The sequence below is a fragment of the Haliaeetus leucocephalus genome, unplaced genomic scaffold, assembly GCF_000737465.1.
Source record: "Haliaeetus leucocephalus isolate CR32 unplaced genomic scaffold, Haliaeetus_leucocephalus-4.0 Scaffold556, whole genome shotgun sequence".
Classification (NCBI taxonomy): domain Eukaryota; kingdom Metazoa; phylum Chordata; class Aves; order Accipitriformes; family Accipitridae; genus Haliaeetus; species Haliaeetus leucocephalus.
The window spans coordinates 4726158-4742019 of NW_010972992.1; the positions used below are offsets into that span (position 1 = coordinate 4726158).

The 15862-nt window shown below is 44.7% G+C and overlaps 1 protein-coding gene across 1 annotated transcript in view; it reads right to left on the bottom strand.

The window, feature by feature from the left end:
- Positions 1-15861, bottom strand: part of TMEM201 (transmembrane protein 201) — a gene marked incomplete at its 5' end in the record, with an annotated part of 30306 nt that extends 14445 nt beyond the window's left edge. The window contains 6 exons of the mRNA XM_010577530.1: positions 4723-4926; positions 5405-5796; positions 6415-6591; positions 8441-8635; positions 9275-9395; positions 15818-15861. Of these exons, the coding sequence (XP_010575832.1) occupies positions 4723-4926; positions 5405-5796; positions 6415-6591; positions 8441-8635; positions 9275-9395; positions 15818-15861 (1133 nt within the window). The remainder of the gene's footprint in view (positions 1-4722; positions 4927-5404; positions 5797-6414; positions 6592-8440; positions 8636-9274; positions 9396-15817) is intronic.
- Position 15862: the final 1 nt, after the last annotated feature.

Sequence of the window (15862 nt, forward strand, 5' to 3'; positions counted from 1 at the left end):
TAGCACCTCAGCTTCACGAGGATGGTGGCACTGCGCTCAGATGTGGGACTTGCACCAAAATACCTGAGCTGGAAGCATACATTTCCTTCTGCTGGACTCACTGTGGGGGAAGCAACCAGGCAGAGTCAGATAGCATATCTAACTGCTGAGCTATTTCCTAAATGAACCTCAGGTAAAAAATGCAAAGTTGGCAAAGCACCTTCCATACAGAACCTACAGCACGGCATAGTGTTTAGAACAGTCTATTTGGCATTGAAATCAGGTATTGCAGGAACCGTCTCAGTAAAGGCAGTGGTGGTTTAAATAGTTTTTTTTCCAGAAACAATCAACGGTAAAATACTGCTAACTTATAACTGATCTTCTTCAGGCCTAACTGTCTAAGGAGACACAATTGGTACAGATCGAATGCTAGCAGTTTATAAATCACACCACCTCTGGAAAAAAACACCTTTCTCCTCCTTTCTTTCCTCTCCTCTGCAAGATCAATCATCCTTTACCATCAGCAAAAGCATGTGAGAAAAGCAGAAAGAGAGGAGACTGTCAGCAGCAGAGTCTCCAAAAGACCAAAAATTCAATTGCTGCAAGTTTGTTTTTGAGGCTCTGAGGTTTTTTGTTGCTTTTAGAAGCAGCAGCAGAGACATGCTGAGGCACCAAGAAGTGGGAAAATAAGCTGACACCTGAGCAAAGACAAAAGCTTCTTTGGCATTAAAATTAAACCACACTCCAATATGTCTTTTGTTATTTTGTTTTGCCATTGAAATTTTTCCAATTATGAGTGCAAAAGTTCTTGAATTATAAGTTGTAGACAAAGCACCGCAGAGACCAGGGCTTCAGTTGGACAGCTTGGCCATAAACTGAAGTAGCTTTCTGATGTTCTGACATACAGAATTAGTGCAACTTGTAAATATACTTCATTTGTATTAATCTGCATAAAGTGAAGACAAATGGATTTCTTGCTTGCATGTCAATTGCAGTTAACATTATCTCCCAGATGAAAAGATTTAAAACCCAGAATAGATTTGCACTTGCTGTGCAAACAGAGCTAAGTATTTCTTAACAGTATTATTCAGGCTTCACAGTGTAAACCCCACTCCTTCCCACAGTTCTACCAACTGCCTGTTCCTCATATCTAGTGTGCGTCCTCCCTATCCCATCCCAGTACTGCACAGGAAAAAAGACCAGAGATTAAAAGAAAAGATCAGGCACAGAAAAACAACGTAACACTTAACAGCAAAACATCATAAAAGGCACCAGACCCCAGGGGGCTCAAAGATGGGACATGTTTAAATTGAAAGAAAGAAAGAAAGAAAGAAAGAAAAACAAAAAAAGTGCTGCTAAAAAGAAGGGAGGAAAACAGCTGTTCAGAAGAGATAGGAGGCCACATGAAATAGGACAAAATGAAATTTAATACAGCCTTGACTTTCAGCTCCTGAAAGCAAAACATCTGAAGAGTCTGACAAACATCTTTAGAGGCTGTCACTTAGAGTCTCCATGCTACTGGGCAAGAAAATTTGGACAGATTAATTTTATTCTTATTAAAAGGATATTGCCATTAGAAATCAGGCATGACATTACCATGACCATCCCCACACATTTTAACAGTTTGTCAGCTGCTCACACCCCTCCTCCTTCTAGTGGTCTCAATATATCCTTCTAAACACGAGATTCCTCCCATCACTGGGACATACTTGACAGCTGAGCAGCAAGAGGAACCGCTCACCTCTGCCACACCAGGTGGCTGCAAGCTCATGTGCTAGAAGCCAGCAGGAGCTTTCAGTCCAACTTCTATAAGTAAGTGCAGAAGACAATCACAGCTAAATAGAAACGTCAGTCTTTTCCTATATTTAACTTTATGGGGAAAACTTGAAAGTACTGAAGCAGGAAGAGGGGAGGAAGAAAAAAAAAAAGTCTAGCTGTCTTATTTCACTTAATGGACATAATAGCTCAAGCTTCCTGGGTCTTCTATGCAGCTTGTTTAGAGAATGGTAGAGCTGGCACTGGATTTGGCTCCAGTGTCCATTTCATTAGGTGGCTTTCTTCACCTCACTGTTAACAGCAGATGGGCTGCAGAACAATGGTGTTGGAAGGGCTGCTGCAGTGGGGAGTTTTCCATGGGCGAAAACATTATAGCCATCACTGCACTGAAAGGAAAGCTGAGTAGACAGTGATAGCGCAGCCATACACAAAATTGCCCCCCTCCCTTTTTTCATCCCCTGCCACTTCCTGTCCTTTCACCAGCTTACTGCTGTCTGTCTTAACATTGCTCCCTGCTCCAACAGGCTGACAGGTACAAAAAGGCGACTGGATTTTTAAGGAACATTTCCTACTAAATCTCCTAACGGAGAGTAGGAAAGAGGCACCAGAGTGATTGTGAAAGTCTAACCCAGCACTGAGGACCCTGCACACTTATGTTGGCCTTTTTTCCCGTTTGGATGAAGTCATGTGGCTTCTTGTAGTATTTACTTTGAAACAATTCTCTAAATTCAATTAAGTATCATAGGGGAAAATGGGACATAATGGTTATTATTTAGCATTTTGGAAGCCTGAGACTGGCACAAGAAACAATCCAGGACTGTGAACTAGAAGAGAAACCTTTGGGGTCAGAATTGATAAACAATGCGACACAGAAGAATGGAACCAGACTTTGCAGATACTGGATTCCCTTTGTGGACAAGTAAACAACCCTCAGAGCAGCATCGTGTACAAGCACCAGAATAGAGAAAGGTGTTCCATTTGCTTGCAGGTGGATATTGCATTTATCTGAAGGCACCGGAAAAAAGTTCCACAGCAGAGCACATCTGGGAAGCAGGTTTGTGTCCCCCCTTCCCATGTCAGTTGTTAAGTTACAGGCACATGGTCCTTCAGCCAGGAGCTGTACCTTCCCATGATACACTCAGCTTGGCTTATTGTTAATGAATCTCTACAGAGCTTTTGTTAGTGTTACCTTTCTGCTTTCAAAATAAATACCAGTATGAAGAACAGTAACTATGAAAATCTATGAAATCTTTTTTTTTTTCTTTAAAAAAAAGCTTCTATAATTTCACCAGCATCTGCAGCATCCAGTAGCATCTGAATCTTTCAGCAGGAGATGCAGATACTTCATAGTGAGATCTCCATTCTGATTATTTTAGAGCTTATACATAGGAAAATCAAGACATCCAATTAACTTATATCAGATTATTAGCATAGCAAGTTCCATTGCACTATTCTGAACAGAAGAAAATAGCACATCTTCTGTAACAATGCTACTTCCTCTTGAAAGGCCCAAATCCAGATGAGAAACTTGGTGGAGTGCCTTGCAAAAAACAGTGCAGGCTATCAGACTGCTTATCCTAAGAGGCCCCAACAAGTTAATCCTACAAAAACCCAAGCAGCTGAAAGCTCTTTCCTCCCCACACAGTAACATCCAGTCATCCTAGATTTCAGCAGAGGACTGCCAGGCGCTCAAATCAAAGTCACCATTTCCAGACCCCTTTCTTCAGCCGCATTAGCACCAATGCCAGACTTCAAAAACACCCCCACCAAGTAACAAGAAAAATCCATCTCTATTGCCATGCAGTCCCCCAGCAGAGGCTCCCACCCCTTCCTGTAGCACATCCTCCTAATCTGTGTTCTCAACAAGAAGGAAAACATTGACTAAATAAGTAGTGATGTACAATGAAAGCTGACCATATACCATAGCATGAGGCTGTTAGTCCCTTATTTCTTCTCTTTCTAAGACTACAGGGGTGGAAGAACATATGCATTTTTATCCAGTTGTGCTTTTACACAGGTGCTCCTCGGGGGGTGGTGGGAGTGGGTGGGTAAAAAAGCCAAAGAAAACAGTTATTGAAAGCAACAGCCACTGACAGATTTGAAAATTTAGCCTAAAACAGCTGAATACTTTCAGATATTCAATCAAGACACCCTGAGCTACATAACCTTTTAAAGCACCCTTTTAAATAAATTATTGAAGTTCCAGTCAAAAGCACTTAAGGACGCCTCTCCATTTGAAATAGAAGTCATAGGAGAATGGCAGAGTAAGAGAGCATGCAGTTAAGTAATGCTATGCAGTGGAAGGCAAGAAGAACTAGGTTGTGGACTACATGTGGTCCCCTCCTTGCATGCCTGTACACCATGCAGTGTTACTACAGCACACATTACGAGGACTCGGAATCCAGAGGCAAGTTCGCATCAGTTCGAAATTAAAATGACCAGCACCATTAGAAAACTGAAGGTGGCCTGCGCCCCATGGAGGATCAAAGCAGAGGATTCCTCTGTGACTGGCTAAGGATGGACAGGCAGTGAGAAGAACCGGAAGGACAGGAGAAGCCAGATTCTCTTTGGCTGGAGGAGCAGAATGGGGAAGATGCTGCATTTATGGAGCAGTTTGTGAAGCAGCTGCTGGAAGAACTGGCTTTGGGAAGGTTGGATATTTGCACTGCTGACGTAGGATTCAGAAGGAAGGGAGAATGGAGGCAGCAGGAGTAGCTTCCATGGCTAGCACCAGCAGTGGAAATGCTCCAAGCAGCTAGCACAGTGGGAAGCAAGGATGGGGGGAAAAAAAAAAAAGAAAAAAAAAAAAAAGGAAGAAAAGATCTTCACTGCTTATCTAATTTAAAAAAAAATTAAAAGAAAAAAAAGAGGAAAGGAAAATAAAAAGAGGAGAGAAAAGCACCAGTCGCAAAGAGTTCACAAGGCTTTTTTTCCTCCTTCCCCCAGCGTCACTGCTCTGGCTCTGACCTTCGGGGCCGGTATCTCCGATGGCCCGTAGATTTCCGTGTGGCCACTGCTGCGGTGAAGCCTACCAAGCAGCACAAGGATGTGGTGCCAAATTTGGCTGTGTCTAGCCAGTTGGGTGTTTCCATCTTCAGGTACCTCTCAGCTAAATGCAGACTCATCACTACGAACCACAAGACTGAAGCAAACGCATCAATTCTCCGGAGCCTGCAATGCCAAGAAGAAACCAAACAAGACATAAGCTAAGAGTTTAAACACCAATGAACCCCCTTGGTTCTGAGGAAGGAGAAGGAAAGTGGGGAAAAAGTGGGGAGGGTACACAGACTGAGCAGGTTATGTACTATCTCTTACTACGGTTGTATCATCTGTGGCCTTTCCCACGGCTGTGGCAACTGAACAGACCAGTTCCATTTTCGCCCAAATTACGGAGCTGCACAGGGAGCTTTTCATTCACAGTAATTCAAGCTTAAATTGAATGAACCAAGGCACAGATCGAAAGCAAGCTCTGCTGTCTCCATCCAGCCGTCTGACAACCCAAAGAATAACAAGAACTGCGCCACCCAGTACTACATGTGCCATTCTGGGAAATGTTTACTCCCTGGCTCGCTCAGTCAAGACAGGGCAAAGGACCTCCAGTATAATGCAGTTTTCCTTTAAGTGAAACAGAAGAAAAGAGCACACCCACCTGATCCGCCCAGCTAAGAACATGGCCAACAGGCAGGTGAACAGCCCGAGGACAGCAACTGCTATCTGGTGATTCTTCCCGTAAGCCCATGCGGCACTCAGGTTCTCCACCATCTGTTCTGGGAGCAGGCGGAGCAGCTCCCGCCAGCCTGCCACTGTCACGGAAGTGTCATTTTCCAAGTCTGCATGTGAGCTTGTACCAGTCCTGTTCCGAATGGATGCTGGATCAGAGGAGACAGGAGCAGGGACAGCTGCACTGAGTGAGAAGGGGTCGCCTGACCCATACAAGGCCATCAGAACCAGGAACGCACAGCTGAGGAAGGCCAAGAACCGCAGAAATATCACCTGAGCTGGTGTGGTTATGGAAGCAGAAGAGGAGGATGAACATAAATTCTGCAGAGGAAGGGAGAACCACCTTGTCAGAAGCTGAATAAACTGTAGCAAGTTTTTGAAACAGTGCTTTATGAAACACTTCCAGACTGTATGGTTTACTGGACAGTTTTTCTTAAGTCCTTTTAAGTCCCTGTACTGGGCTGACACCACATGGGGTGTTGTAGAACAGCAAAGAGCAACAGTAGAGCTATGTGCAGAAGCCAGGGTCAGGCAGGGCAGTGAAGCAAGGAAAGGGCCATAATTCACTTTGCATCATTCTTCCTTCTTTCCCCCCTCCCCGTACTCTGTAGTTGCCTGCACCGTACTCATAAATTGGCTTCCCTACCTCCCCTTTTCTGCCTGTCCCACTATTGGCTTCCACTCTGTTCTTATTACTACATTAGACTTACCTTCTGGCAATTGCACTGAATGACATCAGCAAGAGGAAAACCTCAAGCTAACATCAGGAGCATCTGTGGCAACTATCCTGTGCTCTTCAAACTTCTGCCATACACCCAAGCTCCCAGAGTCAGAGAGCCCCAAGGTCGCTGCCTTCCTTTCCCAGCACCAAACCCAGGTGCAGAGGTACCCAGTTCTCTGCACTTCCCCCTAAATTCCCTCATCTCTCCCCCCATGTACCTGAGCATAGGTCTTGTCTGTCTCACGGCGTTTGAAATGGTGGCTGAGTAGCAGTGCCCGGAGCTGCCGATTCTGGTGTTTTATGTAATACTCCACAGCAGCCTGGCATGGACGGCACAGCTTGTAGGTCTGCTCCAGATGGTGCTTATACACCTCAATCTCCTCATCATATTTGCCCTGGAGAATAGGAGAGGAAAAGTAGGTGAGAATTGCAGGTCCCTCACCAGTTATCATGCTTGCTACTGACATGAGAGCAAGGCATGCTTCCAAGTCTCCAGAGGAACAGCCCCCTGAAACCAGGCCTGAACAGTGACCAAGCTGGAGGCCAGCCATGCAACCAACTTCACACACAGCTGACCCAGCCTCCCATGTCCTAGAAGAGAAGAAACAGCCCTTGCAGAAGGCTGCTGTGGCCCAATTTCAGGATGTTGAATTTCTGTGGCCCAATTTTGCTGTCTTTGTCGAGACCTTATGAATGGAACACACAAGATGAGACAAAAAACTAGAATTGCTCTTCCCCTCCTCAAATGAGGGGACACAAAAGACGTATTGCCCCTTCACACCACTGTGCTGGAGAAAGAGACAAGTTCCTTCCAAAACTTGGCCCCAGACTCAAAGGCTGTCACTGTTTGAAGGCCCTGGTGAGATGAGCTGCATAAATCATTAACAGCGCTTGTAAAAACAAGACAATGAGTAAGGCCGAAGGTACATTTTTCAGCGTCACTACAGTGGACACATCACTTATCACAGAGGCTTCCAGGGCTCTTCCATCTTCACTCTGTCAAGATCCTTGTATCAAAAGCATACAGCTGAAAGCGTGCAGCTTCTTTGGGAGAGGGAAGTAGAAAGATGCATTGTAGCTGCCTGAAGGCTTGCTGCAGCAGTTTCACAGGCTCCATCTGCTGGAATTGAGAGGGAATCACATGGGAGAGACTAGTAGCAGCAAGCTCATTCCTTACCGGACAGGCCAGCAATGCTAAGACAGGCCACTGCTGTCACTGACACACATATCTAACCATGTTGGATAACACAGTCCCATGTTTCTTAGCTGGCAGAGACACCGCAGTTCACTGAATGCCTAAAAAGGGGCCAAAGGCTGCTGTTACTTGAGCAAGTGGATAAGTCTGGCAAGAGGTGGGGACTAGAAATAAAGCTGAGAAAAGGGAATCAGATGAAGTTGTTCTCATTGAGGATGATCAAATTTAGATCTCTTCCTCAGGAGTCATCCTGATTAAACTCATTACAATTACACAAAGCAGACTGGATTAGGCAGCCCAGAGGATAAACACATCCCACTATAGCACAGTCTTATAACCCCAAGGCTTGACCATGGTTGAAAGCTAAGGAGCTAAACTAAATTCTCTGCATGAAAATTTGGAGAGCAATAAAACTGTGAAGGAGAAACTCCACTATCCTATCCTCCGTACATACTAAGCAATGGGAAGGCCAAGAAGTTACTCAGCAGGAAATCCTGCGTCTCTAACTGTAAAATCCCTTTGCCCTTGTAGGCACAAAATGCCTAACCAGGGAGATGATGTGGCTGCACAGGATTCCTCTCCCACTTTGCTAGTAAAAGCAGAGCAGCACAGCCAAGGCCTCAGGAAAAACAAATTCTATTAAGGCTTCAAAGTGACTACTGGGCTGTTGTGCCTACCAGATCCTGTAAGCTCGGCTGGCTCAATGGTTAAGTACTGGAGTTGTAAACTGAACTCAGCAATGTGCACGTTTGGTTTTGGGCTCAGGCTTCAACTTCAAGTGTCCATCCAGAACAGGTCATTACATTCTGGCTTTGGAGTATGATTAGGCAAGTTTGCAACACTAATTAGTAACCTTCTCTGCACCAGAGTGCCACGTAGTGCTTCTGAAGATTATTGGAGCAACATTCCACAGCACACTGAAAAATTCCTCTCTCTCCTGCTTACTAGGCTGCAGCATGGAATTAAACAGAGCAGGAATAACAGATATATGCATGGGAATGCCTTGGACAAACATTCTCCTGTGATGCCAGTCCCTAACCAACACTTACCTCCTCCCTTGGTGAGAATGAAGCCAGCTGTTTGATCTTTGTGGTTTGATGGTTGTTGCATTTCTTGCAAAGCAGAATTTGGCTGCTCACCCACTGTTGCGGTTTGGTAGGATCACAGAAAGTTGTACCACCCGACACAACATGGTTAAGGTGTTCCATGTACTGAGCAGGGATGGGCTTGTTGTAGTCTCCATTCTGACAAGAAGCAAAAAGGGAAGCAGCAGGGAAAGCAAACATGAGATCATAAAATCAAAGCTAGGTATCCTCTTGTTGATAACAAGATTCCCTAAGCTCTGTCAGGAGCTCTACACTCCATGCATTAACCTATATGACAAAAGAAACAAGGAAAAAAAAAAAAAAGAGACAAAATGCATCAAATCTTCTCCCCCTCCACTGTTCTGTACACCTATTGCAAGCAGCTGGTGGTGGGGGATTTTGGCTTAAGACAGGCTTTGTTATTTAATACCCTAAATATAGCAATTCAGGTGTTTCAAAATATAAAACCAGAGAATTGTTCCATATATTAAAAAAAAGATTCTTAAGAGGTATTGGTGAAAATGTCAAGGGCCTTCTTGCTCTTTAAAGCAAGAGAGGAGAATTTGTCTTTATCATCCCATGTCAACACATCCCAGTACAACGGATTCTTTCTCAAATTTGATCAATTGATCAGCTGCTGAGTTCACAGGTGCTCAGCACAGAGCTGCCAGCTGTCAAACCACTGGATAGTCATCTGCACTGGGTATCACCTTAAATGAGGAGCAGGGTTTTCCCGCAAGCACTGCTCCACAGGGCATGTACCTTCCCAGCCACCGTTCGAGCAATTTGTTACAGTACCTCTTGAAACCCATTGTACTGCTCACAGTTGGGGCAATCCCAGCAGTTGCGATTCCCATATGGCACTACCGTGTCCTGATTGCAGAACCAGCAGTTCACTGTCACGTGCGTGGGCTTCTTTCTGTTAGGAAAGGAAACGTGTCAGGCACAAACACTGAATTCAGCTGATGTAGAGGAAAGCAATGGCTTTCAAACAGGGAAATGCAAGGGAGGCTAGAATAACAATCAGTCTTGCCGTTCAGTATGTTTAACGGTATGACTCAGAGCAGTCTTTTTAGCAATGAGAAGATGGACTATCAAAGTAGAAATAAATTCTGCCTGATGCTCTTATCTCTTCATGCTAGTACCATGGACATGCCAGAACTTTAATAACCACCTTGTGAATAACCCACTGTTTTCCAGAGGCATATTTGGCGGTGCAAGTCCTCTCCATAATCAGAAGTGTTAATATATGCAAAGAGTGCAGTAGAGTTGCTGCTTAATACACAGGATTCTGAGAAACAGAAGCTATGATCCACAAGAATTGCATATGATGGTACTCAGAAACCTAGGAAATGGGCCGATGGTTACAGTTTTGTCTGTCCTGCTTTTTACAAAATTTTTCAAGGACAAGGACAACTACCCCATGGTTCAGGCACTGTAAATAGCTGTTTCTTCACAGCTTTAGACACATAAGAAGGAACTGAGGAATCAACATTCCTTCCCCAGTTTTTATGCACTGCAACTGAAGAGACAAAGACTTATGACCTGGATCCATGAGCCTCTTGTTTTTTAAAACAATCCTGTTAAAACAACGGGTCACTACAAGAGAAACAGCTGTGACATGGCCCCATGGCAACAGGTTGTGACAGATGTTTGAGCAAAGAACTTCAGTGGCCTGGCTGCTAAATAAGGTCTGCATTTGTCTCAAAACTCTGTGCAATACCCAAGAGGAAGCTTCCTGGCAGGTCAAGGCAACACAGCCCAGCTGTCTGGGTTTCTCAGAACCAGTCCCAATCACACCTCCAAGAGAGGGCAGCTGTTCAGGCAAAGCCCAGGCAGGGACTCGCTATGGCAGCTATGCAGACAAATGGACCCAGCTGCCACCAGCCCTGTTTGCTGCTTAACTCCACCAAGGAACCAGCATGCCTCCCGCTGGACAGCTTCTAAAGCAGCAGTGAAAGCAACTGAACAGGGAGGCTCACTGGGGGCCTGGAAAGCAAGTAAGAGTTGCCAACACGCTCACCAGCTGAGAGCGACTTGCTCTTCTTCCTGCTCTACGAAATGTTCTCTGCTGCTACAATATTCTGTAGCAAAACATCTTCCGAATGGTGCAGAAATGTTGTCTGGCACCCTGCAACCGAACAGGCAGGTGGCTCTCCCCTTAGTTAAGCTGGGCTCTCTCTCAGCCATTATCTTTGTAGCTGGATGCCTACAGTTAAGATTCTTCCCCACTCCCATTTCCATAGACCATGTCTTGAAACCTGGTTCATAAAATATCAAACCATCAAGTGATGCTTGGGCCTCCTGTTTTAAGTATTAATGACAAGGATAAGCTTGAAATGAAGCACCAGAAAGAAGCCTAAAAAGCCAGAGTGCGCAGAGGATTCCCTGCCAGATGCTGAAAGAAAATGGCTGGAGCTACTAGGGTGACAGATTCTCATCTCAAAATAGATGCATCCACCCACACCCCTCTTAAAATGAATATTCACTGCTCAACTTTCTTCACTGCCAAGGGGACTCAAAACAGTAAGTGATCCGAGTTAAAAATACCACCATTGAAACTGACAGGCAATAAAAAAAAGTTTAAACCAGACAGAAATCTAGGTCTCTAGTCCAAGTTATCCATGAGCTACAACTGTCCAAAAGCCAAGCAAACCACAGGTCAAAACAGCCATATGAAGGATGGACGGCAACATCTGTTGGTATTAGTTTCATCTCACGATCATAGGTGTAAAAGCTATGAAAATATAACACATAGGCTTCAGCATCTTAACCACCAAAATACAAATCTTACTGCACCTTGAGCATAGGCTCCGATAGCAAGCAAAACCTAAACTCTATCCTCTGATGTAGGTTATTGCACAGGTCCCAGGTACTGTAGAAAGTGCTACAATCCCACCTTCATGCCGCTGTGGCACCGTCCTCTGGCAGCCATGGAAGTAAGACATGCCACACTTCAGCCTCTACCTACCACCAGTCTCTAACTTCCATGACATGACAGAGTAGGTAGAAGCACTAATTTCAAGGATAACACAGAAGTGGAAAGCACAGGCCAAAAAATTAGTAAAGCATGCATGCTACAAAGCAAAAAAAAAAAAAAAAAACAAAAAAACAATGCCAAACCCTATCTAACTTGCTAATATCAGAGACCAAATCCTTAGTAAACTTGAGACCTTTCCACCTTTTCTAAAGAGGATTCCATTTCTCACCCTCGAGGCTGAGGAATTGCTACCAAGAGTTAAATAGCAGCCCTTCATTATCACAACGTATGCAAAAGAAATTGCTAAATCCTGGATTATTTAGGATAAAAAGCAATAATCCTTCCTTTTGTGAACCTATAATCTGTTGCCATAGAAATAGGTGCAAAAACATCAGAAGCTCTCAACCTGCTGGATGCAAAAAGAAGAAGAAAAAAAAAGAAAGGTCATTTCAGGCAAGAACATGTAGGTAGGGTACTAATTTTCTAGTAACTGGGCAGGACTTTAAAAAACAAAAAACAAGTATTGCATTTGAAAAGACTCTCAAATACAGATTTAATTACTTCGGAACTATATATACCTTGACTGAATTCAGGCAGCAGCTGAACGTAATAAGCTAGAGCACACATTGCTTCTAAAGTCAGACATTCTGCTATGAGACAGACAGAGCAAAACTAAGCATTTACCATGTGCTCAATCCCTTGCAAAACACTAGGCAAATCATCCCTAAGGAGTTTATCATCTAACACTGTACTAACTTGAAGTAGCGTCACTGGACAAAGAACCACCTTGCAAAATAAAACCTGAGCAACAAGAAGTGATTGAATTACTTACTGCACAGAGAGATTCCATTAACAGCTGACTTGCTGTGCTAACTCAAGATGTAGCCTGTGCACCCAAACAGGCTAGAAAAAATTCCCAGGTTTGGACAAATTGTTCTGCAGACAGCTCTTTGCTTAAGACAACACTGGGGGGACACACCGGGAGTAAACTCAGTTATGAGATCAACACCTAAATGTCTGATACTGCTCAAACAACACGACAAAACGTTCCTTTGCGAGAGGCTATCAGACTCCTTTACTTTGCTAACAAAAAAAATCAGACTGCATGTATACCCACTGACAAACATTGTTTAGCAAACAGTTTGTCTCTCATGTAACAAGAGAAGGAACTTACATTCCTTCCAACTCCCAACACTCTCCACTATTCCCCATTTATACATACATTTAAGGTCATGCTGAGTCCACACTTTTAATGGACTGCCAGAACAACAGTCTTCCTGATAAGTGCAGGTCAAATCAGTTACCTGATAACAATAAATTGGATTTCTAAATATTTTTATTTACATCTATTCCCCCCCTCCTTTACTGCTAAGTCAGGAGATGAAGATCTTTGGGTTTCCATATTCTTAAGAGGCCACAGGTAGATGTGCAATTTTTGCTGGGTTACCCTCATCCTCTATCAAGGATTAAAAGAAAAAACCATTCTCCATTAAAAGTATTTAAAGCAACACTCTTTGTTCTGGCACAACTGGATTACAAAGCTATTATACAAATGGCTATGCCAGCAAATCTGAATAAAAAACACACTAGGAAGAGGAGTGTTTTTGCACAGATCAGTTTTGATCAGAACAACATCTGATGGCAGCTTGACATAACCAAGCTGCCAAAGCTCCAAGGTATAGACCAAGCCCATGGCACAGTATAGTCAGCGTGACTGAGTTAAGAGGAGCTCATCAAACCTGGTATTTGTGTTCAGCTCACAATTAGGGAAGCTCCTGGGGGGGGGGGGCGGGGGGAAGCTCACTGAGCTGCCATAATTCCAAGTTGTGCCCATGCCCATCACTTGTCAATAAAGGCGTCTGCCAGTGCAGACCCAATGCTAAACCCCATTTTCCAATGTCAGAAAAACACATCACAGCTGTCTATTTTCCAGCAGGAAAACTATATCATAGATGCATTTACTCAGAACTAGCAGCTGTAGACAGGGTTGAAGATTTAGCTACAAGACCGGATTTCTAGTACAGTGTCATAAGTTATAATGCAGCCTATCCTTACCCAAGTGCCAGACTTAGTGTCCTCTTAACAGGGAAAAAGGTGCCCAGTAGACCTAGGCAGGGAGACAGACCCACAATCGTAACCACCTCCTGTGCTGTCCCCCTCAAAGGCTGTCTTCTTTGAAACTGCAGCTTTAGCAACTTCTAATATTCTGCAGAATACTGGTCATCAGGACAGGATTCTCCAGAAAAGATGCCTCTTTTTGCCCTCTCGGTATCTGTGACAGGCTTCTCAACTAAACGAACTAGCTGCACGGCAGTTCCCAAGTTCCTACTGGCCTCTTTTAGAGTGAGTGATGGCTTACCTTGACTTTACTTGTAGAAGGAGCAGCCTCCGGCATCACTGACCCAAAGAGTCCCATGGGGTACTCTATATTGGTACTGACAACAAGCCAGCAGCTAACAATCAGGAGGGGCACAGAAGATGAAGGAAAGGTGGCTACAGCTGCTGTTCTGAACTCAGCAACCCGACTTCCAACACTATGTAACAAACAAGTAGCCAAGCTGTGATCTCGAAGAATGACCACGAAAGATAACAGAGTTTTCCTATCTGCCCCAAACTCATAAGGTTTAAGGAGTTCCTGTGTGTATCTGGACATCAAATCTTCTTTCTCCCCGATACAAAAAGCACAGCCTTAGATACTGTCACAGTTACAGTAGTGTAACTCTACACGTGTTGACAGTTATTCCAGAACTAGTTTCCACTAGGTTGTTCTGATATATTTTATTTCCCTTTCTATAGGAGGTGGTAAAGGCATCTTGCTAGCTATGTAAGTGCACTCACGCTGAAAATGGAGCAAAGCAGGGCTATATCACAACATTAACACCAAAGGCAAAGGCAGCATCGTGTCTGCGTTTGGATCGGTCCCTTATAAAGCTGTCCTCCTTGATGACTTTGGAAGATTCATTTAACTAATGCAAAGTACAAAATTAGGTAATATCAGAACAGTATTGAGAAAACACTAATATGTAGCCCCAAAGAATTATCAAGGTCACCTCCTGAAAATACTTACAGCTCACCAGCAGTTTTCAAGGACTTGGGAAGAAATGCTTTCCATTCCAGAGACCTTTTGATGAACTTAAACAAAACAAATCCAATCTCTTCCCTCAAAAGACACATCAGCCTCAACTGGGTCAAAGAAATGCTGCCTGCTTCACTGGGGATTGCTTTAGGCCACTAGTATTTCTTAGCTGCCCTAAATATGCCATAGAAATGTCAAGTCTTGTATATGGGCTAATATACCACTGACCATTTATACGGTTATATAAACAGCAAATGCTTTAGAGCAAACCCTAAGATTTTATTAGGGATGTAGAAATATGCCTCTATTTCAAAGCGTAAACTTGAAACTAACCTTAGCACAACGAGTCCTTGGGACTGCCTTTTTCTCCAAGAGAAGCACTCAATAGGTGAGCAGACTGCCCGAGTCTGTTCTGTTACGAAGTCTGGAGTGCCTCTTATTCCATATATTCCTACATTCATTTCAAGCTACGCTAGACCAAAATCCGTCAAGTTAAGCTTTACCGCTTTTGTGAAACCTGTATCCTGACTTCTCTCCTGATGCTTTTCAAACCTTGTTTTCAGTTGGTCTGTTTAAATTTGTTCTAAGGTCAGAAACGTTCCGTGCAACTGACCAGACTAGTAACTTGAACTTCTATGTCATCTTCCCCCCAAGTTTTAGCACTGCACTAACAGCGCTGTTATTTCTACGGCACCCTCCCACTGTTCCCCCTGCCATCCCGCTTTCACCTCCAAATCAACCAACACCAGCAGCAAAACGTTCTCTTTCCCTGCCTCAAACACGCCAGAAAACAAAAGAGGAAAACCCCGAGCCTTCACCAGCCTCCGCAATACCGCCAGTAACAACGCCAGCCTCTGAACTAGGGACTGGGGGAAGACGAACGCTTTAGATTCCCTAAGCACAGCTCCCACAGCAGGCAAGTCCTTGACGTTCAGTGCTGGCACACAAAGACACGAGGCAATTCTAGGGGATACGGAAAACCGCCTCCAGCCATTTACCTGCGAGTTTCTGTGGCCGCTGACAATTCGGGGGGGATCCTTTCCTCAACACGCGCCTCATGGATACCCCCCCCCCCTTCCCCAAGCGGGACAAAAACCCAACCGACCCCGCCGCCGGCAGCCCTACCTGCTCTCTCCACACCCCGCCGAAGCCACCGTTCCCTCTGCCACAGCGCACGGCGGCGCCGGGCGGGACGGCGAGCTCGGCCCGGAGCCTTCCCGCCAGGGCGGCCCTCACCCGGGCCGCCATTATCCCCCGCCACCACCCGGCCCGGCCCGGCCCCTACCTCCGCGCGATGCGGTAGAGCAGCAGCCCGGCGGCGGCGGCGGCG